At 42.9% G+C, this 24,167-nt stretch overlaps 1 protein-coding gene across 5 annotated transcripts in view; it reads left to right on the top strand.

The window, feature by feature from the left end:
• Positions 1 to 23,885, top strand: part of babo (TGF-beta receptor type-1 babo) — a 136,383-nt gene extending 112,498 nt beyond the window's left edge. For 4 of the 5 annotated variants that reach the window (XM_075677220.1, XM_075677221.1, XM_075677223.1 and 1 more), the window contains 2 exons: positions 3,244 to 3,374; positions 3,441 to 23,885. In XM_075677220.1, coding sequence (XP_075533335.1) covers positions 3,244 to 3,374; positions 3,441 to 3,566 — 257 coding nt within the window. In that variant the 3' untranslated portion in view covers positions 3,567 to 23,885. Of the gene's footprint in view, positions 1 to 3,243; positions 3,375 to 3,440 lie in introns of those variants that run through there. The other variant, XR_012825018.1, reaches the window with a different exon arrangement.
• Positions 23,886 to 24,167: the final 282 nt, after the last annotated feature.

Below are 24,167 nucleotides of genomic sequence, written 5' to 3'. Positions count from 1 at the left end.
AGTCAGAAAATGGCAGTAATCCTTTGTTCCGTTGCCAATGAAGGGCAATCAGATTTTGCAAGCCAAGTCTCCACAAAACAAATGCAGGCATGACAGCATTGTTTGTATATGGCGACATCATTTGTATATACCAGCGCCCGCCTGTCAACAGATAATTGCACCCCTGCGAGCAACAGATGAACAAGCATCTAGCGGCGACCATTTGAGGGATTGGGAACAAGATGGGCATCAGTTTTTAGGAACGTAACGAACAGAAACAGCCTGCAATACAAAGCAAAACTTACTGCTGTGCGCCTTTGCATGCATGCACTGAAACACCAGCATAAAAAAAACTGAAATGAAAACCAAGAGACTACGGAGCAAAAAAAAAATTTCACTGTATCCACACAGGGTGGCTGCACTTGCTGGGCAACAAACACTTGCAAGATTGGTACATTTTTCAAACATAGAAGCGGCGCCGTATATATACAGCATTGATCCTCAAAGGGGTTAACACTTCTGCGGTGGTGTGTTGCGTCGTGTGAGGCAATGACAGTGCTCTCTCGCTGGCTATGAACACTTGCTTCAAGCAAATGCGTCCTACTGTGTGTTCTGTGTACTGCGTAGACAAATGCAGGTGGTGCACGCAAGTAACGTTTGACATCGACTCACCACTCTACTATCGCACTAAACGCTGATGAACTCAAACATTCGCCATAAACATCACTGCCAATGAGTGCGACCAGCACAGAAAGTTTCACTTGCATCGATTCCCACAGTACATGGAATCCGCATAACTTTATTTCTCTTAATGGCAACAAGAATATTGGCTATCACTGTTTACTCTCTGATCCATACTGCTGTCTTCCTCTCTGTTAACGTTATGTCTAACATTTTTCGTTCCGTCGCTCTTTGTACCGTCCTTAACTTGTTCTCGAGTGTCTTTGTTAGCCTCAAAGTTTCTGCCTCACATCTTAGCACCGGTAGAATGCAATGATTATGCACTTTTCTTTTCAACGACAGTGGTAAGCTTCCAGTCAGGGTTTGGTAATGCCTGCCGTATGCATTGTAACCCCATTTTATTCTTCTGTAAATTTCCTTCTTGTGAGTAATTGTGAGTAATTGAGCTATATAAAAACCTTTAATAAAGAATTTACAATTACAGATTTAAAGAACATTGTTATTGATGACAAGTAAGTAATTATGTAGAAGTGAGGTGGTATTGGCTTCGAGGAGTTAAGGAGTCGTCATCTATCGGAAGCGCCTCGCTGGCGTAGAATGAGGGATCATGCGGCGTGCTCCTCATAGGTTTTGCTGTCAGCGCTCACTGAAAATGCCACGCGCGAGCTCTCCCAGACATTTCTGTAAATACTTTCGAAATGAGAGAAGTTTTTTACTGTCTAAATAATAATCTTGGGCAAACTGAAAGCACAGAATCGATTACAGACGCTATCTCTTTACCGAATACGTACAATGGAATGCCACTGCGCGTGGTCGCCGCGATGGAATCTCCCGAACCGGCTTCTTGCGTGAAAGGTAGGTAAATGCTGAGAGCAAACTATGTGAAATATGTTCTTATATTGTTTGTATAAATAAATGGAGCATAATAGAATGAAGCCTCAATGCAGCGATCACACAGATTCGCAGTGACCGACTGCACGTCTGCATGCTTGTTCGCGGACTGTTTCGCTTTCGCCACATCCGCATTTTCGCGCTGTGGCATGAGCTTTAGGTCGCAGAGCATGAGCATTTGACAGTATACAAGCAACCATTATTGCGTGGGCGCTATCAGAGCTGTTCAAAAATAATTTCATTGTAGAGACTTCGACGCCTACTGGGACTGTGATGTGCCGTCGCGACGATTCAATCTTTTTTTTTTTCTTCTAAATTCTTTCAATACGTTTCAATATTATTTCTCGAGTTGCGTCGCACTGTATCTTTATTGGTGTTCTTAGCACGCGATTTCCTGCTGCTTCTTTTTTGTAATCCAGTGCATTAATTCATAACACAAACATGACCATATGCCATGCTTTCTTTTAATGGGCTTCTTACCGCTCCCTTTCCACTCCAGTGAACTTGCCAGTATCTATAACATCGACAAGTTCATAGACCAAACCGTCATGACATTAGTCGGGCAGCCGACTCGGGCGAATGTCTCAGTGCGCGTTTTCCGAACATCGCAGACCCGGTGCCATAGCAGAAATCTTCCTCGCGTCCGTGCTTGCTGCATACCCGAGTAGCCGATGACTGTTTGCCGGTTTTATGCTTTGCGAGCCAAGCTTCTTGTCCTGTGGCTACGTGTGAATAATGCTGACACCGGACGCCGTTGCGTATGTCCGGCACTGCGGCCCCGAGCAGTAGCCTTCCATGTTGCGCGCCTTCAAAGGCAGCCACTACCTATTGTAGGGCTTTCAAGCGTTGTAAGGAGACACTCGAAGCGGGAAAATCTCACCACTAAATGAGGACCACAGAGTACGAGGGAATTTAAACTCTCGTTTTCAGCTCGCTTCGGTGCTCCCGAAGCAACCAATGCGGCCGCTATGTCCACGTGATCCCTCATAGCACGCCACGGCGACGGTGGCGCCAGCTTTTCCAGTGGTGGAGCTCAAGGCCAATAGAGAAGAACATAGGTGACCCAGCGTGGTTGCTTAGTGGCTATAGTGTTGGGTCGCTAAGCACGACTTAGATTTAAGCACTTTTTACTACTATTTAAGTACTATTTAAGTACTTAGATTTAAGTGCACGTTAAAGAACCCCAGGTGGTCCAGATTGCCGGAGTCCCCCACTACGGCATGCCTCATAATCAGATCGTGGTCTTGGCACGTAAAACCCCATAATTAATTTTTTTTAAAGAACATAGGTAAACTATTCTAAGCTATGTTCTATTCTAATATTTTAATAATCTCGCAGGAATGTGGTCCGGGTTGTCTATCAGCACCGTGTCATGAAGCACACCTGCGAAATAGTGAGCATAGGCACATCATGGTGTCCATGCATCGTCTGCTAGGCTGTTCCAATGAATCGGGCATAGCTGTTTATCAGCACATACGTAACTGCTTATTGTAACCATTGTATGTGCAATGTGAAGCTTACTGAAGCATGCGATGCTTGGACAAGAGTAGGCTCGCTAGGCATGCATCTGCCGTGGCTACTTACGTAGCTGCGCTCTGCGACATGGCGCTCCTGTGAGATCATTAACTTCTTTTCACTGCACTTGCAAGTACTATGTTGCGAGAAAGACTGTCGTTGCATGCATGCGTGCAGGCATCTATGAAGACTACCAGCTGCCCTACTATGACCTGGTGCCAGCTGACCCAACCATTGAGGAGATGCGCAAGGTGGTTTGCACAGATCGGCAGAGGCCCGCCCTCCCTAACCGCTGGCAGTCGTGTGAGGTAAGTAAGGGCCTTGCTATAGGAGCAGTGCTTGGGGGGGGTGCCTGATGACCTTGCTGGGCCCAGGCACTGCGGGTCATGTCCAAGATCATGAAGGAGTGCTGGTACCATAATTCGGCTGCCCGGCTGACGGCGCTTCGCATCAAGAAGACCATTGCCAACCTTGGAGCTCAGGAGGACCTGAAAATCTGAAGGAGGAGGACCACAGATCATTTCTTTCCTGTGCCTTTTGCCGCTCCATGCCAGGGGTGACGTTCTTCGACAGTGTTTCCTGCCCTCCCTTTTTTTTGCCATCTTGTTGTGTGAGCCAGAGACATCAAAATACAGGCCTTTGAGGCTTGGCTCTGTGAGTGGTGACATTATGTGACTGATGGTTAGCTGCTGCTGGTTTTAAAAGTGTCTGCATGTTGTGAGTTTTCATTTTTTTAGCCTCAAGTAATTTAAGTTGCAAGTGATAGCTGGCATCATCCCATGTGAACTGCTCAGTTTTTGTGTGTGGGATCAACGCACATGTACCAGTGTTTGCGAGCAAACAGCACTGTTTTCCTGGAGCTCATGATGCTTCTGTGGGCAATTGACGGGGAACTTGCTTGTTCCTTGCCTGGGGGCTGCCCGTGCATGTTGGCTTCTGTGAAATACTCCGGTTTGTGATTACAGCAGCTGGGTTGCATAGCACCAGCTAAGCTGCTGAGTAGGTGAGTGCATTTGTGTCCCTATTCTCTTCCTGGCCATTGTGCAGGGCATTGCTGCCACACAGCAGTGTTGTTTGCTGTGTCATGGGAAATTCATTACCACTATCTTGGCTGGAATTTCATGGGCAAGATTTTAGGTACTAATATTTTATCAATGAAAAGTCAGTGCTAACTTACTTTAAGTTCAAGGAGTACTGACACAAAAATTCAGTGACCAGCTTTTGCCTTCTTGGGTAGCTCTTGACTCCATAGTTACGGTACGAAGCCTCAGTTTCTAGAGAGCGCCACAAATGAATAATTGAAGCACCTGTTTTATGGCCTGTCCAAAATGCTTGTCAAGTGTGCACAGCCTTGGATGGGAAAAAGGTTATTGAAGTCGCCAAAAATGGACGTGGCAAGGTGTGGTGGTTGTAGGCCATAGAATGACTGTCTCTAAAGCTGCCAAACTGGCCCTTCCAATTGTTCACTTCTCTTGAAAACGCAGGGGGACACCCCCTCCCCTCTTGTCCTATGGGGTGCCGAATGAACGCTTTAGGCACCATGGCCATTGTGTGTGTACCCTTCAGTTGTGTCTGGTACCACGAGACCGCCACAACATGCTTTGGTGACGAAATGTGTGATGCGTGACAAAATGGATGAGCAGCATGGCTCTGGACGAGAAACGAGCCACGCTGCTCTTGGTATGTATTTTGAAATAGTTGTATTAAAAGGACATGTAATTGATTATTTCTTGGCACTCTCGGGGAATCGAGACTCCATAACATAATTACTGTGTCGAGGTCTAACCAATAAATAAAAACAGGACAAAAATTTTCTGCAGTACTCCTTTGAGCCTTTACAGGTAGCATTGTCGCAGGATAACTTGTTAAATGTTCTTATTCTTGATGTGCATTTCGCAATTAAAGGGATGCTGAAAAAGAATTTTACAGTTGTGTTGGAATGCATTGAAGCAGTACAGCCTTTGTTGAAGGTGTATGATCTGCTCACCTTGTGAGTGGCTCCTGTTGCATTTTAAGCATTGTGGTTAGCCAGAATAGTCAACACTTGGCAAGTGTACATTTAGGTAAAGGCTGTGCATACAGTGTGGTCCTTTGTTAAAGGGAACACAAGCACTTGAGGAGCTTTGGGGATCAGTGGAGGCTATGTGCAGGGATGAACCAGAATCGCAAGTTGTCTGTTGCAGAGATTAGCTCAGGCATTTACATGTTCCCTTCAACTGTGGTCCCCATGGGCGCAAGCAAGTGCTGTACGTAAGGCCTGCGTCCCACCAACACACATTCAGGGTTGCGCATCTCTCCCGTTCACAGAGATCACCACTTTGTCTATTCACTCAGTGATTGATGTAATGCAGACTGGCTTCCCACATGATGCTGTCTGTAATACCTTAGCCTGGTCTATGCGCAAATGGTTTCTTTAACAGTAAGCCAGCACTTGGTCTTATCTGTAAGAAACAAGAACCAAGTATTATTGCTTAACAAAGCAGTCACGCACTTATAGCTTTGTGTGAAAGGGAGAAACAGGAGGAGCAAGTGTGAAGAGTCTTGGGCAATGCAGGCATGGGACACTCCTGTGCTGATTGCGCCATTTTGATACAAACGCAAATTACTGCGTCAAACGCAGAAAACTGACTGAAAGTGCGCCACGCTGCACCAGAACAGCTTCGGCATGTATGCTCCAGCAGTGGCCACCAACAGCGAGCGAATTTGTTCTCCAAGAAGAGTGCAGCCGTTCACATTCCGCACACTGCATGACGGTGCCTCCCACACAGTTTCTCGTAATTCTCTAGCTGATAACACTGGACTTTTCGGCACTTCTAGCATGTGGCTGGCCTGCTTGCGTGAGGCCACTCCCGGCAGTTGTTGCTGAAGTTGGAATGGCCAGGGCAACTGTATTGAGATTGTACAAGAATACAGTTCAGTGGGCCGATTGGCGTGGTGCGCCCTAGCTGAGGTGCAGCGAAAATTAGGCTGAGGGCACTGTGAGCGAACTAGATATTAAAGAGGTAGCGCGCGCTGTAGCAGGTTCAGTGGGCGGGCGTCCCCAGGGCTTGTGTAACATAAAAGAAAAATGTTCCAATCTGTTTTTTTGTCCACATGGGCGAGGCCTGAGCCATTTTGAGCTATCACGAAGGGTTAATGGCAGATTTGGTACAAAAACAAATTGGAATAGTTTTACGTTATGCCAGCCCAGGGTCAGTTGCAGCTCTAGGGGTCTGTGGTGACATATGGTGACCCAGAAATTATGTTGGCACGTTGATTGGAGCGCATAATTTGAGAAAATTTTCTGCTATCATCATGAGCATTTGCGCAGGAATATATAGTTCGATCGTAGTGCCACCGATGTTTTCAGCTTTACAGGAAAGAAAGCATGCGCTGTGCCGCCTCTTGATCGACTCTTCCATATTCTAGTACACTATAGCTACAAAGCAAGCTTCTACTGCTCCACATTCTGCTTGGCTTGCAGTATGGCGAAACTATCTCTGTTGTGTAGAAATGGCTTTCAATAAACGACAGTAGTTCATAACTCTGGCTTCTGTACAGTCTGTTGGTGAAGCACATTTCCAGGCACTTGACGCACACTGTCGAGACATTAAAGAAAAAAGTTGTTATAAAAAGTTATTGATACTTTTTGAAATTTCGGACTTCCTTCTGCAGAATGCATGTTTTTTACGGTTGTTAACACCAATGCAAAATCTGCAGGCACTATTACCAAATTTTGCATGCACTGGACTGTTTCAGTATTGGGGTAATCTGCTTCATAATTATGCTCAAGACATTGCTTACGACAATTGCAGTACAACGCTCGTGTTGTTTTAATTCTGTGTTCTGTAGTGCTTTCAAAGTCTGCTGCCATATTCCATTATTCCACCAAATTCAGATTGGCCTGCCCCAAGCTGCTTCAAAATGAAATTTTATCTGCTCTAACTTGCTCCAAAATTAATTTTAATCTGCTCCAAGCTGCTCCAAAGTGCAGTTTTGCTCCAAAAATGGCTCCTGAATGACTATGGACAGTTCCACCCCTGTACGTGCAGAACAGGTGTTGTGTGCAGGATGACCATGCATCACCACCAGAACAGCAGTGAACATGTCAAAACGAGCCGGTCCTGGCCAGAGATACTGGAGGACACTCTGTCAAGAGGATTGGGGGGGAAAGACTAAATGCTCTTTTTATATAGTGCACTGTGATATTTTTGTAAGAAAGCAATTATTTCAGCAATAACCTTCATGGATTGAGCGAAAAACAAAAAAAAAATTATTTCAGCGACCCTTTCAAAAAGTGTATTGTAGACCAGCTTCCATCCTTGTATAAGATTATCTGTGAGAGGGCAGTGGTAGTGGCAGTGGGCAGTGCGAGAGGGCAGTGGCAGCCCAACAGTGTATTGCCAACACTGCTGTGCGTTTCCACCAGCATTCATGTGGTGCATGTGGCAGACCTGCGGGCAGCATAGCTGTTGTGGCATGGCAGGGGTGTTTCTCCTGCTTACACGCAGAAGAGATGTGGCCTAGGCAGATCAAGTTTTGTAGGTTGCAGCTGCAAAGCTGTCACTTGTACAGTGGTTTAAGCTTTGGCATTTGTTCTTTTGTCAACTGTAGGACTGGTTGTTTGACAAGTTTGGCAGTGCCACAAAGCCTGTGCAAGGCTAAGCTTGACTGCAACGTTAAGGGAGTAGTTCTAATGAATCCTGATTTTCACTGTCCCTCTTGCAGCACAGCTTGAATGCCGTCTTACATAAGCCTTATAGCACTAGTGGAGGACTAGTTGAATGGGCCATTATTTTTAGCAGGCCTTGAGGCACTTGTCTGCCCATTTTCTTGGTGTGGGCAGTGCCAGTGGGGCTCTGTGCCTTGGCTGCACTCAGCCTGGTTGTTGTGTGGTCCTGTTAGGTGCTCAAGCTCATTGAACTTGGCTGGCACTTGCAGCAGGCACCTGCAGGCCGAGTACTGGGCAACCCTGGACAGCTGTAGCACTGTACAACACTGCAAGTCGTGAAAACTGTGCAGAATACCCTACTTCTGTTTTGTTGTTCCCCCTGGTTTAGTCACTGATGTATTGGAATATGAGAGTACTTTCCTAGCCACTGAGGTCAGCATTGTGTAACCTGGATTTAGTTTGTACAGTTGCTGTTTACAGTTGTGAGGCTAGTGTAATGGAACGTTTGGTGCAAGTCAATGCTGTTGATAATTTGACACTGTAGTTGTGCTAAAATGTTGCTCACAAGCTGCAGTTCAAACTGTAAAATGTTTTAGAACACGAGAACGAAGAAAGTGAAATTCCATCACAGCTGCTACGACCACTCTCAATATGAAAAGTACATTGGATGTCTCTCCGTAAGACCACCATGTTGCTAATTTGAATGCTAGCTTGGCACAGGGGTGTCGCAGTGTGACAAAGCTACTTATTTCGAGATGTTAGGGCCCCAAACACGTTTTGTGATCGGCGGTGAATGTGGTGCAGATTTGCCGATGCAGTGTGATTCAGGCCTTTTCAGTTCAGTAGCATCAGTGCCCTGGCAGCGTGCCCATTCATCAACTGTAACTGTCCAGCTTTAATCGTGACAAAAACTGGCGTGACACTTTTTAACAACCCTCACTTGAATGTGTAGTCCCGACAACCTTAGAATTTGGGAGCTACGACAGTCGTAGCCAAATAACGCTAAAATTTAGTGAGGAATACTAAAAGTTGTATGGTTACTAAAGTTGTCGACTGTTTCTTAAAGATTTGCAGACATTCTTTTATAGGGACACTGTGAGTGGCACATTGCTGTGTAGTCTCGGCAAGAATGGTTTGCACCACATACAAGCAGTAATGTTTGTAAAGTGTATTCATGGAATGTTCATGTAACAGCAGCCGAAATTTTGTTTGACATTATACATTGGTTCTATAAGTTGATGGCGTCACTATGCAGATAGGACCATATAATTGGCAGTTCTGAAAAATCAGGCTACAAAAGTAAGTGGGTTTATTGTACTCTTTTGTAATGAGTTTTGTGCCTATATAGGTACAAATGAAAAACTAAAATTATTGGTGTTAATATGACAATGGCAAACAAGCTCCAAAAACTTGGCATTTTATAATAAAATTGTAAAAGTTGGCCGGTAGGGCTACGGCAGAGAAAGCATTTTGCAGCAACCAGTGGAACTGGAAGTGCTTGTCATAAAATTCTTAACAATCTCCTTGAAATTAACAATCTACTGTAGCAAGAGCAGAAAGAAACGGTGCAAAGAACAGGTTGTGTAAGGAAGGGACAGACACTGTATCAGTAAGTGTAGAGATGAGCTCTACACAGTAGCAATGACACAAATTGATGCATACCACTGACTAACGCAGGAAAGAGATAGAGGACAGAAAAGTGTGTTACAAGGGAACTGCACAAGTGTACGGCTGCCTGTATTTTAGATTTCTAGTACGTTAGCATACAAATTTTAATAAAAGAATTTCTTGCATTGAACCCTTCACATATATTGCAGGAGCGTGCGCATTTGGGCCACATGGTTCACGACTTGAGCAGAGAAAAAGCAGTGCAAAAACAAGAAAGGAACAGACAACAAGGCTGTCTCTTCCTTGTTTCTTTCTGCCAAAGTCACGCTGGCACAGCTTTGCAACCTTCCGCTTTGTTATTGCTGTGCCCATAATTACTTAGTTTTGGTGTTGGCAGGGCCTCTGAGACGAGTGTGTTGTTCGGCCCAATCTCGAAGGCCATAGTAATGAGATTGGTATCGTTTTGCACCAGTGGGGGCACCATATCAGGCATGAAGTTTCATTTTTAGGAGGACATTGGTTGAGTTGGTGTACATGCATGGCGGCATGACTGAAGACAAGGATTGTCTCTAAAGGCAGGATCAAAAACTGAAGGAATGAAACTATCTGCAGTGTTTGACTTACCTGGTCTTGCAAGAATTATCAAACCACTAGGCTGGTTTACTTACCATGTTCAAAAAGTGCTGCTTTAAAGTTTTTAATTTATATATGGGTCATTCCACGCCAACTGTCGCAACCGTGGCGCTCGAGAAAAATCGTCTCTCAAAAATTGTGAAAAAATTGTACATGTATAAGCATCGCTTGCACAGCATTTTCCGAAACTATGTGGAAAGAAAAAACTTTGTGGCCACGTGAGTGCCATTTGAATTTCACGAAATGATTGAAAACCAGGTGTGAAAAACACATTCGCCAAAATAGACCCTTTTACGCATTATTTCAAAATTTGAGGTTTCGCATTGCCTGGACATTCTTCTTTCAGTATAAAACAGTTTCACAAAATAACTTCATATCTTTTAGTCCTTAGCACTGAGCTGAAAATGTGCAAATTCTAGCATTTTTGAAAAATTTTTCACAAAAACCGGTCAGGGAAGGAAACCTGGAATTATGTTTAATTGAACTGTCCCTAAAAGGTTTTATCTTCTGAAGTTTTGTTCTCGCCTATGCGCTGCTCACAGGCTCCAAAATAAAAGCCTGAATTTGGCAAAAACACTATTTTGGCTTATGTTTAGATGTTAGTGACACACTAAGGTGGTCTATGAAAAAATAAGCAGAAGAGCGGATATCATTGAGAAGAATAACAGCTTTCGCCACGGAAGTTTTACTCAAAGTAATTTGCATTTTGAGTGAGAAAAAATTTTTGAATTTGAGTCCCACCATAGCATTACTTTGGTTTGTGCTTCCACTTCACCTGATAGCATGTTGGCGGGAAATACAAACCAGGGTGGTGCACATGGTAGTTTGTGTGGTGAGGGATAAACACCATGATTTTGAGAGGGTCTGGAAGGTGTGCCTGCTTGAGGTAGATCGACATTGCGCACTTCCACGCCACACATGCGGCCGCCCACGTGTGGAGTGCTAGAGCGGGTTGGATAAATGTTGTTTGTTTTCGAGCAAGGCTCATTATTATGGACAGTATTCATCAGGAACCAAGGTACCCATATTAATGAGACATCACTGTATACCTTCGAGGTCTGATGTGGAAAAAACACGCTCTTCTCTATTTGGAATGGTTGTAGCATATGATGGCACTTCTAATCAAATGTCTTAAAGGGCCCCTCACCAAATCTGGCCATTTTGAGCTGACAAACGCAGAGCATACAATGTGCGCTAACAACCGTGTTTGCAATGTATTACATCACCATGCGCCACGGAAAGGTCTGAAGTTTCAATCCAAACAGTGTTTTCCCTTTCCCTCGTGGCGACCGCGCTCCAAGCTGGACGGCGATGTACTCGTGTCTCTGCGCCTACGTACTCGTGTCCGCAGTGTGATGGCAATCATCGAGACACGTTACTTTGAGAGTTATTCAAGGCAACATCTGTTATCGGTGTGATCTGTTGCTTGAATTGATGAATTGAACTGTAGAGAAATAATAAAACACACAAACGGAATGTCTGTGTGTTTTTGTTTTACATTGCACCAAAGCAAGAGAGATGTACTTCCGCTTTGTCTGCTTGTTCCCACGGTCATGCAGTCATGTGCGCAGGTACCAAAACTATGTCATTTTCTACCATGTTCCTGCGAATGATCATGTTCTGCAATCCGCTTGTGTCTGCCTCAGTATTCGTGTAGCACTGAATTATACCGGTACTCATGTTTCCTTATGCACAGCGTGCAAAATCATCCGCTGCGCTAAATGAGAGAATATTAGTAATTTTGAGAAATTCGTTAATGTGGGGTTCGTAGTAACGAGCTTTGACTAATGCCCTGCACTGAATGTCATTGTCATGTCTGAGCAAAATTTTAATTAAAATGACCACAGTTTAGCTGGCAAAATCTGGCTCCCTGAGCAGTGAAAGATGCTAGCAATTTTGTTTTTACGTCTATACGACCACATAATTTCTGTTCTTTGGGTTGTGTAGTGCAGACGGAACGACCACAAAAAAAAAAAAGGAAAGGACAAGACGACACATAATCTGAAAATCATGAACCAACAAGCCCAAATTTCCACTAATTGTGCCCTGTTGTCTTGTCCTCTTCTTTTTTTTGTGTGGTCCTTACATCTGCTCTATACAATCTGAAGATCATGGACCAGCAAGCCCAAATTTCCATTATAATTTCTGCGTTTTATGTGCACTATTTATTTATTTATAAAATACTGCGGTCAAGAAGTCCAAGCAGGATGAGCAGAATACACAAGAATATTTACATAGAAGAACAGGACGAAACAAGTGTGTAACGCATTTTTCACACAAATTCTTGGGTCATAAGGTAGACAATTAAGAAAAATTTAAACTTGTTTATTATACAACTATAATTAATGCACGAAATAACATTATTTACATAAATGGTATACAGGCCATGGGTGCTGGGGATATGCTTCAGTTAGTGTTTTCCAGTCGGCTATTGCTTATGGTAAAATTTCTGGGATGACAATTGCATTTTTGTTTTGGTGTCATGTTTCATTGCGCAAACTATTCAAGAAACTATTAGAAAACAGTGAATTTGCAAATGATGGCTATTCGATTTGAGGACTAAACTGAATGGGACAATATTTGATTTGTTTAAAAGTTTCAAATGTTTGCACAACCCAATCATTGAACATTCCTTATACACTTTGATCAGTTCTGCTTGAATTGGGACATAAAAAAAGGGAACATTTGGAACAGCCAATTTAGAGGCCCCCCAGCAAATACTGTCTGCATTGCAGTTATTCCCGCATTTAAAGCGTTTAAAAGGGCTGCTATCCTCAATATTCCTGGCAACTGTTCTTTAGCAGGTCTAACAGGATGCTTAGCATGGTTGTCTCAATAGCCTTGCAGTATTGACTCGTTCTTGGTGCTTGTATGCACATACGTTGTCGTGCAACACAGCCTGCGTTTTCTCTTGCAGCACACAATTTCTCACTTGCTGCAGTAGCCACTAGGCTCTGGCCACGTGGAGGCAGAAATGCTTGCGTATGAGTAAAGAACCCCAATGGTCAAAATTTATTTTCCAGAGCTATGCCGTCTTTGGTAGCTCTGTGTTGCTTCAAAGAGCCCCTCACTAGGTCCTGTTGCAAATTTTTGGTTAACCCGCCGTCGTGGCGTTGCGCTAAGCCTGAGGAGGGCGTGCAATCAAATCCCGGCCACTGCGGCTGCATTTCGATGGTGGGGCAAAAGGGCCCATGCGTTGTGCATTGGGTGCACATTTAAAGAACCCCAGGTGGTCCAAAAAAATCTAGAGTCCCCCATTACAGTGTGCCTCATAATCATATGGTATTGCTATGTAAAACCCTGGAATTTAATTAAGATTTTATTTATACACTGGAAACTGTAAAGCACCGTCTAAGAAGCATTTTACCGAAATAGTTATTCAAATTCGTTCATTATTGGAGGAGATAGAATAAATTGCGTGTCTTGTTACCATGCCATCAGGAGAAAAATGTCACTGCCAACGGAGACACGCTCTGATACGAGTAATGTTTCCAAGCGGCGTTCTTTCCCTGTCTTCTCCCATACCAGAGCCGAGGGATGGACCACGGTGTAATCCCCACCTCTTTCTTGCAGCATTGTGCCTTTTGTATTGGGTGATCAGTCATGGTGAGGGAAGAAACACTCACTGTCAAGTGAAATGTGTGCCTGTGATTGTGGCTCCTGGCTGGGAGTGCGCTGCCTCAAGAGTGAAGGAGCACAGTGTTTGATTTGAAATTTCAGCTGTTTATGCGGATCAAAGCGCTGTAATACTTTGCATATGCGATTGCCGGTGCGTCATCTGTACACTACGTTTGTTTGTTTGTTAAAAATAGTCAAACCGTTAATGGGGCCATTGAACACTTTTTAAGCCACCATTTTTCGGTTGCGGGTTGCATAAATTGACTGTCGGTGATATAAATGTAACGAGGATGGCAGCGATAGGGTAGGAGTATGCAGTCCGAACATATTCAGCTGACAAATTTCAAGATACTAGAGAAGAAAAGAAAGCATGCCCTCAACTCAAACTTTTTTCGGTCTTCTGTTCCCATTCTTCTTGCCCATTGAGATAACCCCTCACTGCCAATGGTAAGAGCCCAAACACCTACGTAGTGAATATTTGCACTCCGTGGTTGCCTACATGTTCTATTTTCACAGACTCTGATTACTCCATCATGCTGCAGGTGCTGTTATAATGGTAAAAAAGTACTTTTGTGCGTTCTAACACATTTCATGTTGGCCACTACTGGTCGATCAGCCTGGAAGTGTACTACGTAAAAGAGATGTTGCACAGTTCCATGCAAATCACCGTGCCACTAGTGTCCTAAATTTTTACAGATTTTTTGGCAGCTTGGCAGTGCACCTGTGTGACAGTTGAAATTTTATAGCGCAGCTCTTAGGCGCTGGCTCCTGTGGCAAGCGTTGGCGTCACTGAGTGTTACGAGCGCAGGACGAAGGATGCGAGGGGGAAAGCAGAGGAGGGGGCTTTGGGAGGACAATGGCTTCAAGATGGTGCCCGAGTAGTGCACGTTGTCTGCGATGTCTGTCTGCAGCGGCTGCTGTGTATCGTGCCCGTGCGTCGCCCGCGTGCTGCCTCTTGTGATATCCCGATTAGTGAGGCAGTCGTGCCACACTTCGCTCCGTTTGCAACGTGCCGCACAATACAGATTGTCCGTGCCAGCCAATATATCGCGAAATAAAAACACTTGTAGAACTGCACTCAAGTTTCGCATTAGGGAGTATCGTAATCGTCGGTGAATTTGTTTGCAAATTTATTTGGGTGATCAGCTTTCCTTCCCAAGAGCAGTTGTCAAAATGGTTGTTTTCTGACAGTATCTAGTTGTTGTTTGTGACAGCACACAAGCCTAATGCAGATGCCCAACATATTATGCATGTTTAAAAAATCTACATTTTAAAATTTGCCTATTGCGTTGTCCATGCTGCATGTATGTTACTTTCATCAGGACTAGTACAGCACAAGATGCTGTTTAGTTTTTTAAGGGACCCTGAAAAGGTTGTTATGTTAATCACTTCCTCAACAGATTCACTGCAGGCCCTTCAGCGTCGTGTCGCCCTGTGGGGCCAGTGTCGTCTACTTCGTTCCTTGTTGGGCAAACACAGTGCTCTTGTCTTCTACTGTGTGCTGAAGGTGGAGCTCTTGCATGCGAGAAGGTAGCACAGCTGCACTTAAGTTTTTCCTAGAGTGCATACCAAACGTTCATGTGGTGTAATCCTTGTCACTGCTTCTTAACCGTTTGTGCATCCACTTTCTCCATGCTGCCTGACACGTCTTGTACAAAGCCCAGTTTTTGTGAGTAAATATACTGCATTCTTCCCAAACAAAACAGCAGCTGCTGTAGGTGGTCCCTGTTATTGGCCACAAGTCCACCATTTCTCTGTGTTTGCCCCCTTTTGAAACCCTTTGCAGAACTATGTATCAAACAGTACAGTCAACTCGCGTTAGTTGAACCCTTGCAGGACTGCAAGATTTGGTTGAATTAACAAATGGCGGCAAAATGAACGCATTGAAATATTTTTTGTTACTCGAGGCAGTCTGTAATATCTTTTTGCTTAGTGCTCTTGAAGTGCGATTCAACTCCCATGTTTAAATGCTGCCTAAGCGTTGAACTGAAAGGAAAAGCTCAGAAAATAAAACCAAAGTAAAACAGCTCCACACCTAGAGATGCCTCATGCTGTGTGCCGAATTTTTTGTTTTTCAAACCTTAGTAGCCGCTGTGCACATCAGGGGATGCCAGCGAGGGTCGAATTAACCGAAGCAGCATGTTTTTGTGTACTAACTAAATGAGTTATTCTTCCATAGCAATGTATGGGATTCTCTCTAGGACTTTCTAGTGCATTTGGATTAAGCAAAAAGTCCGTTTAACCGAAGTCATATTAACAAGTTGATGGTGCTATTAGAAAGAAAATCTGTGCATTGCCGTGTTGAAAGTATTGCAGATTATGTCATGCGGGAAGCCAGTCATTTTGGTCACCTGCGTGATGTCACACGCTTATTCTATGTGAGATGGGCACATAGAGTGTAAATGCGCAGATCAGTGGTCGTTGTAGTTGACATGAACGTGAAGCCGCTCATGGTTATGCAAATTGTGTTGAAGCACTGACAGTTGTTATAAAGGGCCTACCTTGCACACATGGTTTCAGGTTCCTTTGGACCTAAAGAAAGGGTTTGGACAGCAACAAGCCCACTGCTAAAGTTGCTTCTCTTGGTCATTAATGGCCATCAAAGCAGGCCACACTTACTTAATTTTTGGGGCTGTTGCTGGAAACGACATCCAGACGTTGCATGCAGAAATGCAGTGTGCAGCCAACAGATACGTATTGAAAACCAAATTATATGTGTAGGTAAAGGATTCTACTTCAGAAGCAAGCCTTGTGCCTAGACATGTTATTTCTGCAGCTACCTTAGTAGCTCACTTTTCACCACCCAAAATAAAAGAATGCATGCAGGAATTTTGAGAATTCTTTCTGATAACATTGTATTCCTGCCATTAGGAATTTCACCAGAAGCTACGCTTGCTGCAGAACAATGCTTTAGGGATGACTGGGCCAGGGCTTTGCACTAACCCTTTCTGCAATCGCCTCTGGCATGGTTGGCACTACTGCGGGACACTAAACAGAACTTGAGCTGCCGATCGACACAATACCAAAAAAAAAAGAAGGCTTGGTGTAAGGCACATAAACGTCACATTCAAATTCCTGCACCAACTTCTGGCAGATGTTGACAGCTCCTGTTTGGGCCTTAGACTTTCACTGAGCCACAATGGCCCACATGGTATAAGAAAAGTGTTTTGAAACCCATGACGTTGGGGTTCCAATTTACAAAGCGTGCCAAAGCATTGCTTACTTTTTGCTCTTTACTTGGCATGTTTTACATGTCAGTATGTATTTCACTTCATTCTTTAACTGATAATTTTTGCTCAACAAAACTAAATAATGTGGAATGCAAGTGACCAGCTTGTGCGCAGCCAAGCTTTGTCTCGTTTGTTTCTTCTTGGGGTGCGTTTGTTTCTTCTTGGAGTGCTTGCCTCGGAGTAATACGGCTGCAGAGGGGATGCCATTTCATGAACAATGCTTTAGCCTGCGTTGTGGCTCTCTTGTGCTTGTGTTGTGCAGGTAGTGAAGCGCAGATATTTTTGTGTCATGGTTGGTGATGGCAGTAATGCGCATTTCTTTACGGACTATCTCATTCAGTTGTTTCCTTTGGTCCTAACTGCTGGTCAGTGGAAGCTGGCGTCTCTGTACCGAATGGGTGCACCTAAGTTGGACCAGAAACATGCAAGTGCTGTTTTGCTAGTGTGGTGTTTCCACATCTCCAGAGTCCTGGCCTTCACAGTGGCACTTGCTTCAGCTGTAAGGTGAGGTTATTCTAAACATTTCAGTACGAATTTTGCACTTTCATTCATCTCAGAATCTGTTGGACTAGGCAGTATAGCATCTGTTTGCATAACCTTTCTTTGAGCTTTTCACACCTGTTTCACCTGAAAAAGGCTTCCCAGATAAGCAAAGGCACTTTTCAAATTACCGATTACCGTGAAATGATAATGTGGAGTGGCTTCCTACTGAGGTGAACCTGTCCGTGCTGTTGGTGTCTCTCGCGTCAAACTGAATTGCTAGGCAGTGGCGAATTCTAGTGCGAAAATGTTGCTGAGATTGGGACAGTGCTACGATGACCGCAAGAATGTTTGGCCTAGACTGCCTACTAAATTGGTTGGTTATAGCTGCATTTATGTGGAGACTAAAGAAAGAATCAGTAGTGTGTGTTAGGTCACTATTGTTTTACTTGAAGTAGTAAGACTGCAAGAAGGGAAGACCCACGTGCACCAACCCTCTCTCGATCACATTGTCTAGCTCCAAGCATTGGCTGAAGGGCCAGTGTACTCTGATAATGGGGCAGGTCTCCCTTTCTCTACTCACATGTAAATGCTTTCTAGAGGCCATTGTCATCATTGCTGCTGAAAAGATATCTGTAAGTGAAATGCACATTGTGTACAGGCATGTTTGTTTATTGTTGGAGAAAGAAAAAAATCTGGACATTTGAGACAATCTGGATGCTTGTCAATTTAGGGTAGTGAAGTTGATAAAGATCAGGTGGGAATTATTTATTAGTTCAGATGCCTAGTGGTAGCCAATGCTGTGATAAGAACATTTTACAAAATTGGGACATGTCCCAATAATCTAAGCTTTAGCGATTATGGATTGAAGGATACACATGAGTGCAAAGCTAAGATGTGACACACAGAGGGAGACTGAAATGCATCCTAACTAACGCACCCTAACTTTGAGTATTGTGTATCTAGACCCTAACACAGAGCAGCACACAAAACTGCCATCATGATGTGGGAATGGAGCTTTGTGGAAAGGGCAAGCACAAGTGAGTGCAGTATAGCTTCTAGGATCCAAATGTACTGGCATGAATTGATGTGGCATCAGTGTCATATGAGAACATGATGCCTTGTAAACTGCATGTACACTCGTGTTGGAATCATGTTCTTTGCACACAATATGTGGCCATGCTGGCAGCTGTAACACTTGCAGTTTGACCATACAAATATGTCGAACAGTAAAGTGACAGAGGAAGTGCTGTTGTAACTCTTCATAGCTACCATGTGATCATGTTCGCATCACCTTAACCTTGTCGTTCATCTTGTGTTACATTTGGTGCACCACATTTTCCACCTGATCCAATAGCCTTCAAGCTAGTGCACGGGGAGGCTACAAAAGAGTGCACAAAGTAATATAAAACAATAGTTTCTCAATAAAATGCAATTGGACCGTATTATCTTTATAGAAAACCTAGTTGCCCAATTAATTCCATTATGGATCGATAAAGTTTAAGTTAGTCTTAGCACAGTTCCAACTGCAAATGTGTAATTTGTATTAAGGCACTTCCAATTTAATATCATCACATTCAGTTGGTATCAATGCTGTTCTGATCTGGTCTCATTGTGTTTTATTTGTGCGTAGTTGGAACCAAAGGGTCACTACTTCAATGTATTTTATTTATTCAGATACCTACAGTGCCATAACATGGGCATTATTGCATTGTGAGCAATATGGCCAAATATGCTTTTCAGGCTTTCCCGAGGTTGGAGTCTATGAATGTCAATTGCTCATAATAGGATCTCTGAATGCAATAAGTTTTCATGGGGCTTGATGGGCCAGTCAGTTTCAATTGGAAGGGACTGAATGCTGTGAAACGACAAAATTGTGAATAATAATAGCATAATAACCCTCAAATAAAAGATTTTGGTATGATTAATAGAGAGCAGGAATTAGCTTTTAATATGCCATAAAACGTCACCTATTTTTATTGAACCACTGGCACTACATGATGACCCAAATTTTGCTTTTATTATTGAGTGTTTTAGCAATGACTAACTAGTTACTAAAAATATGGCATTCATGACACACTAATGCTTTTTGCTGGCCACGATTCGTAACAAAGCCGGCCAAAAGAAAATATCCTGATGAACCACTTAGTTGCTCAGTTAATTAAGATTCGGTACTTATTTATTAGTGTTGTGTCACCAGTGTCAATTTGGATGTTAGTAGCTAATGAAGAGCTTCATTTAAAATGGATCAAAAGCCTTCCTTTAAAGCATGCTTGCACAAAAAATTCAGACTACTATATAGGAGTGCATGTGTGTTCAAGTTATGTTGCATGCTGCGAAGCCAAGCCATGAAACAAAAGCAAGAAAACCTTGCAGCTGATAATGACATTAGCTAAAGAAGCAGGCCTTCAGTTCACAGTTATGTGAATCTACTGTCAAGCAGTACTAATGACTGTTCATTTGTTTTTCTTGGGTGACTGCATTTTAGTTCATTTTTTTTTTGGTTAGCATGGAATTTTATATTTCATTGGGCTGTGAAATTATCCATCAGGGTGTTTTCTTTTGTCAGTTCTTGTTGTAAACCTTGGCTAGCAAAAGGTATTATTGTCATGAATCCCCTGTTTTTAATAAGAGGCAGCTGTAGCTGAAATGCCTAGTATAGCATGTGACAGTAGTGAAGTGAATTGCTATTGTGTGTTTGTGCGTGAGTAGGCTTCTTGAATCAGTGTCAAACATCTGTGTTGCAAACATTAAAAAGGCTCTGAACCACATTTCTTTGAAGCCTCAAAAACTTGGCAGGAATATAGAGTGAAAGAATCTCTCAAAGATACATAGTACGAGCACAGATGCTTGGAGTACAATATTTAACTTTCCCATTTGCCCTAAACGTCCTCTCTTTCGGTAGAGTAGCGATGCCCCGCCTACGGCTTACAGCGAGAGGGCTCGGCACCACATGGCAGCCGCATTATTTACGCTATGCAGCAGGTGCAGCTGCGCACAACTGTAAGTGCGCGCTCTAGCCTGGCCGTGCCACATGGTGCAGACCAGCCTTGTGCGGATAGTGGCAAATCAATATATTTATAGTGCTCAATACAACGCATTGATAATTGATAAGCATTATGCCCAAAGTTGTAATTTTTATGTGGGCGGGTGCTGCCGCGTGTAAGCAGACAATCGTTGGCTGGCGCTTTTTGGTTGATGTTATCTATTGGCCAATAGCAGCCGTGTATGGGAATCTGCTATATGACAAAATATGGGAGCTGTTGGCAGCCCTGAAACGTGTGAGGAGAAAGCATCTGTTGAAAAGAGAGTGTTTGGGAGAGGGGTGACTTTTTGCTCCACTTCTGAGCCCGGTGCACTGCGCGCAAGTGCAGAATTCGGCCGAGATGTGCACAGCAGTGTATGCTGTCCGTGGAATGTGTTTTTTCACCACTGTTGAGGGATAGTGCAGGACTCCTTTAATGTTTTTTTTTTCCTTTATGAGCCCGATGGGGACAGTTACACCCATTGGACCAATTGGGCTCATGAGTCCAATTAGAAGTTCTGATGTTGCAGGTTGACCATCCTTAGCACGCACCAAAATTCATTGTTAATGTGTGTCAAGTACTATGCGCATGTCAAGCTGAGAATATCGTACTCTGCAAGGTACACTGGGCAGACCTCCAAGGTATTTGATAGGTTACAAAAAATGCACTTAAGTCTTAAAGTGATGCCCTGTCAAAAAAAAAAAAAAAGAAAGAATTGCTGGTTTTTCAGTTGGACCAATTGGTGTGTTCAACACACTTGGACCCACCTGAACTCAGTTGGTCTCTCAGTTGCACTTGTTGGGACCAATTAAAAAACAAAATAACTATATGGCTCATACAACACGGACATACTTTAAACTCAATTTGGGAAGCTTAAAGCTTATTCACGCATAAACACACTATGACAGTTCAGTGACCGTTCACTATTTCAGTGTAAGAAGTCTGTCAGGTGCTGTGTACCATATAGACTCGTGTATGGGCTACACTTCACAATTTTGACGAGATGCAGTCCGTATGCAGGGCCGAACCTTTCGGTCAAAATGGTGCCAGTGCTGACTTGTGCACACCCCAGATGTACCATTGCATCAGAGGTCAATGCGCAGCTCTCGCCATCTAGTAGCTGCACGTGGAAGTATTCAGCGTGCAAACATTTGCCAATGCATGCACATGCCAGGTACTGAACACAATAGCTTCTCCAGTCGATTTTTTTTCCCCCAAATATTCTGAGCTGCCAAGTTGGAGATGTGACCCTTGCACTAGTCTATACGTACATAAGCAAAATTTGGGTGAAAAGTGGTGCCAGTGGTTCAAGACAATTGATAAAGTTTCATGTGACATTGTTAATTTGACAAAAGGTTAAATGCTTCTTTCGAAGGATGACATCAAACTCCAAAGATATTTTATTTTAGGACTCTCATTGTAGTTATGTTGTTGTTATTATTATTATTATTATTATTATTATTATTATTATTATTATTATTATTATTATTATTATTATTTTCGTGGATTACTTGGCCAGTGACTTACAGTTAAGTCAAAAATTAGCACTCCGAACCCCGCCAAAACTACTCTTAATATAAGTGAACACACAGTGATGCCCAAATGGAACCAATCAGAACTGTCTTATTACCAGTTGGACTCACAATGATGGCCACTTGAAACCATTTAGAACTCTCTTGATACCATCAGGCTGTCAGTGATTTTCATTTGGAATTAATTGATACGGTAGTGGGTTCCTTTTCTTTTTTAATGCTGTGGAATAATGACCCACCTCATAGAGCCATATGAATGAAGAAGGACACTGAGGCTGTCCGTTCCATGCAAGTTAATCCTGATGGCAATGGCTTTTAGCAAGTGGTACTGATGCCAGCATGCTCTCGTAATGCCTGTTCACAAACATTATGCTTGCTGTCAAAATGCTACTCATTTTGCTATACTTGATGGCTGTAGCTGCCATGTTTTGTCGAGTGTGTTTGAACTTGCATGTTTTGTTGGGTATAATGCTGGCCAGTGACTGGCATCACTGACTTGTGCAGTCTGGAATAATTAAATAGCCACACCAAGGTGTAGCTATTTCTGGTCACTGGTACTAAAGACCACAATTTTTAGGATTCACTTGCTTCCGTCAGATGCTACAGGTGTGGTCAGAAATTGGCTCTGTGCAGTAAACAGGTGATTTATTGCATTATCTGCAGGGTGTCTCGTTCAGTGAAGGAACACCAATTGTTAAAAAAAAAAAACTTTGCTTTTACAATTTGCTTTCCAGGAACTTCAGGTATGGTTAACATATTGGACAATCTTCACAAGGAAATTGAACCCCATTAATTTGGAAGATTCTGTGCAGCGTGGCCATTTCATGCAAGATTCACTAGCATTGAACCTCTTCCATTTTTTTTAACTTTAGTAGCTCCAAAGAAAAGTATTAAAAAAATATTTTGTATGAAATATTTTTTGTCTGCCCAAGTGTCATTTGAATTCAATGCTTTAAAACAATTAATGTGATATAGACGAGAAAAAATGAATATTTATTTAGCGAAAGTGGAAATTTCATGTCATTAACTTTGAAAAATTGTACCTAGTATGCACTCCTCTTTGTAGGTCTTAACTTTATTTTGGATGTGCTTATAAATGCTAAAAGGCCATTTTGGGGCATTTTTGAGATTTTGCTGAAAACTTTAGATTTGTCTACAGTTGTTTTGTTAAGTATTCTTGGTAGTCTTGGGTCCAAATAATTAACTAAAATATTTTGGCATGCAACAACCACGAAATCTTAAATAAAAATTATCCTGAAGTTGTTTTTGTCGTGTTTTCAGCTGTAAATGTTGCATTGAGTTGGTCCACCTAGAAATATAAAAGGTTTTGTATTTCATAGGAGAACACGTAATGATTTGTTCAGAAAGGTTACTCCGAGTAATTTTGTTTTAGGCAAGAAAAAGATGTTTGAAGTTGACTAGCACTGCATCTTCACTGCAATAACTTAGTGGGACATTGGCAAGGCCTTTCACAGAGGATGCTAGGCAGACATCTATTTTTTGCACAAATTATTTTGTGAATGGATTTGTTTATACCCACAATCTGAGAGTTTCCAGCTGGTCCCATTTCAGAAGTACGAGCTCTGTTGCATGGCCCAAGAGGCTCTCAAGTACAAAAATGGTACGCTGTTGTACCTGAAGCATTCTGATGGGTTATGAGTAGAACATTTTGTTGTTGAGCATAATGCATAAAAAACAAAGCCAGCCTTGAGTGTTTTTCTTGACACCAACGCAGGTGAGCGCGCACTGTGGTCCCCAATGCTGTTTGTCAGTTGAGGTGCAATAAAAAAGCTGCAAGTGTACATAGTCATGTGTAATATAACATGTTAATCAGGTGCTATCACTTTGTGTGCTTTCTGTTGCTTGTCATGAATCATTGTAAGAAATTTGCAGTGGTCTTCTTTGTAGTATTGTGCATTACTTGAATATGTCTCGCGCCTTTCATCACTGCTCATTTGAGCTTTTGATTAATGTGGCTGATTTACTAGTTGCATTTCATGTATGCCCTGGCTCGAGCAGTTGTATTAAATGTCTGCCTACACGTGTGTTTCCTCTGAAGCAGGAAGCCTCATTCTTTCTCCCACCACTTTACATGTAAATACCATTCTAATTGACTGGATAATTCTTTAGATGTAAAGACTACGCCTCTGGCCGAAGGGGAGATTTTTTCATATACTGTTCCGTGGGGAGGCAGGCAAAGAAAACATGTATAGTTGCTGCAGGTCAGGTGTTTATGCAGGATTCTGGTTCTCAGCGTGCCAAAATGTGAGGCCATTATTATTCACTCATCTGTGAATTGTCCCCATGTGTCTTTCCTCTTAAT

The sequence above is a fragment of the Dermacentor variabilis genome, unplaced genomic scaffold, assembly GCF_050947875.1.
Source record: "Dermacentor variabilis isolate Ectoservices unplaced genomic scaffold, ASM5094787v1 scaffold_12, whole genome shotgun sequence".
Taxonomy (NCBI): Eukaryota; Metazoa; Arthropoda; class Arachnida; order Ixodida; family Ixodidae; genus Dermacentor; species Dermacentor variabilis.
The sequence above is the reverse complement of the archived record's forward strand: the minus strand, read 5'-3'. Positions and strand labels throughout refer to the sequence as shown.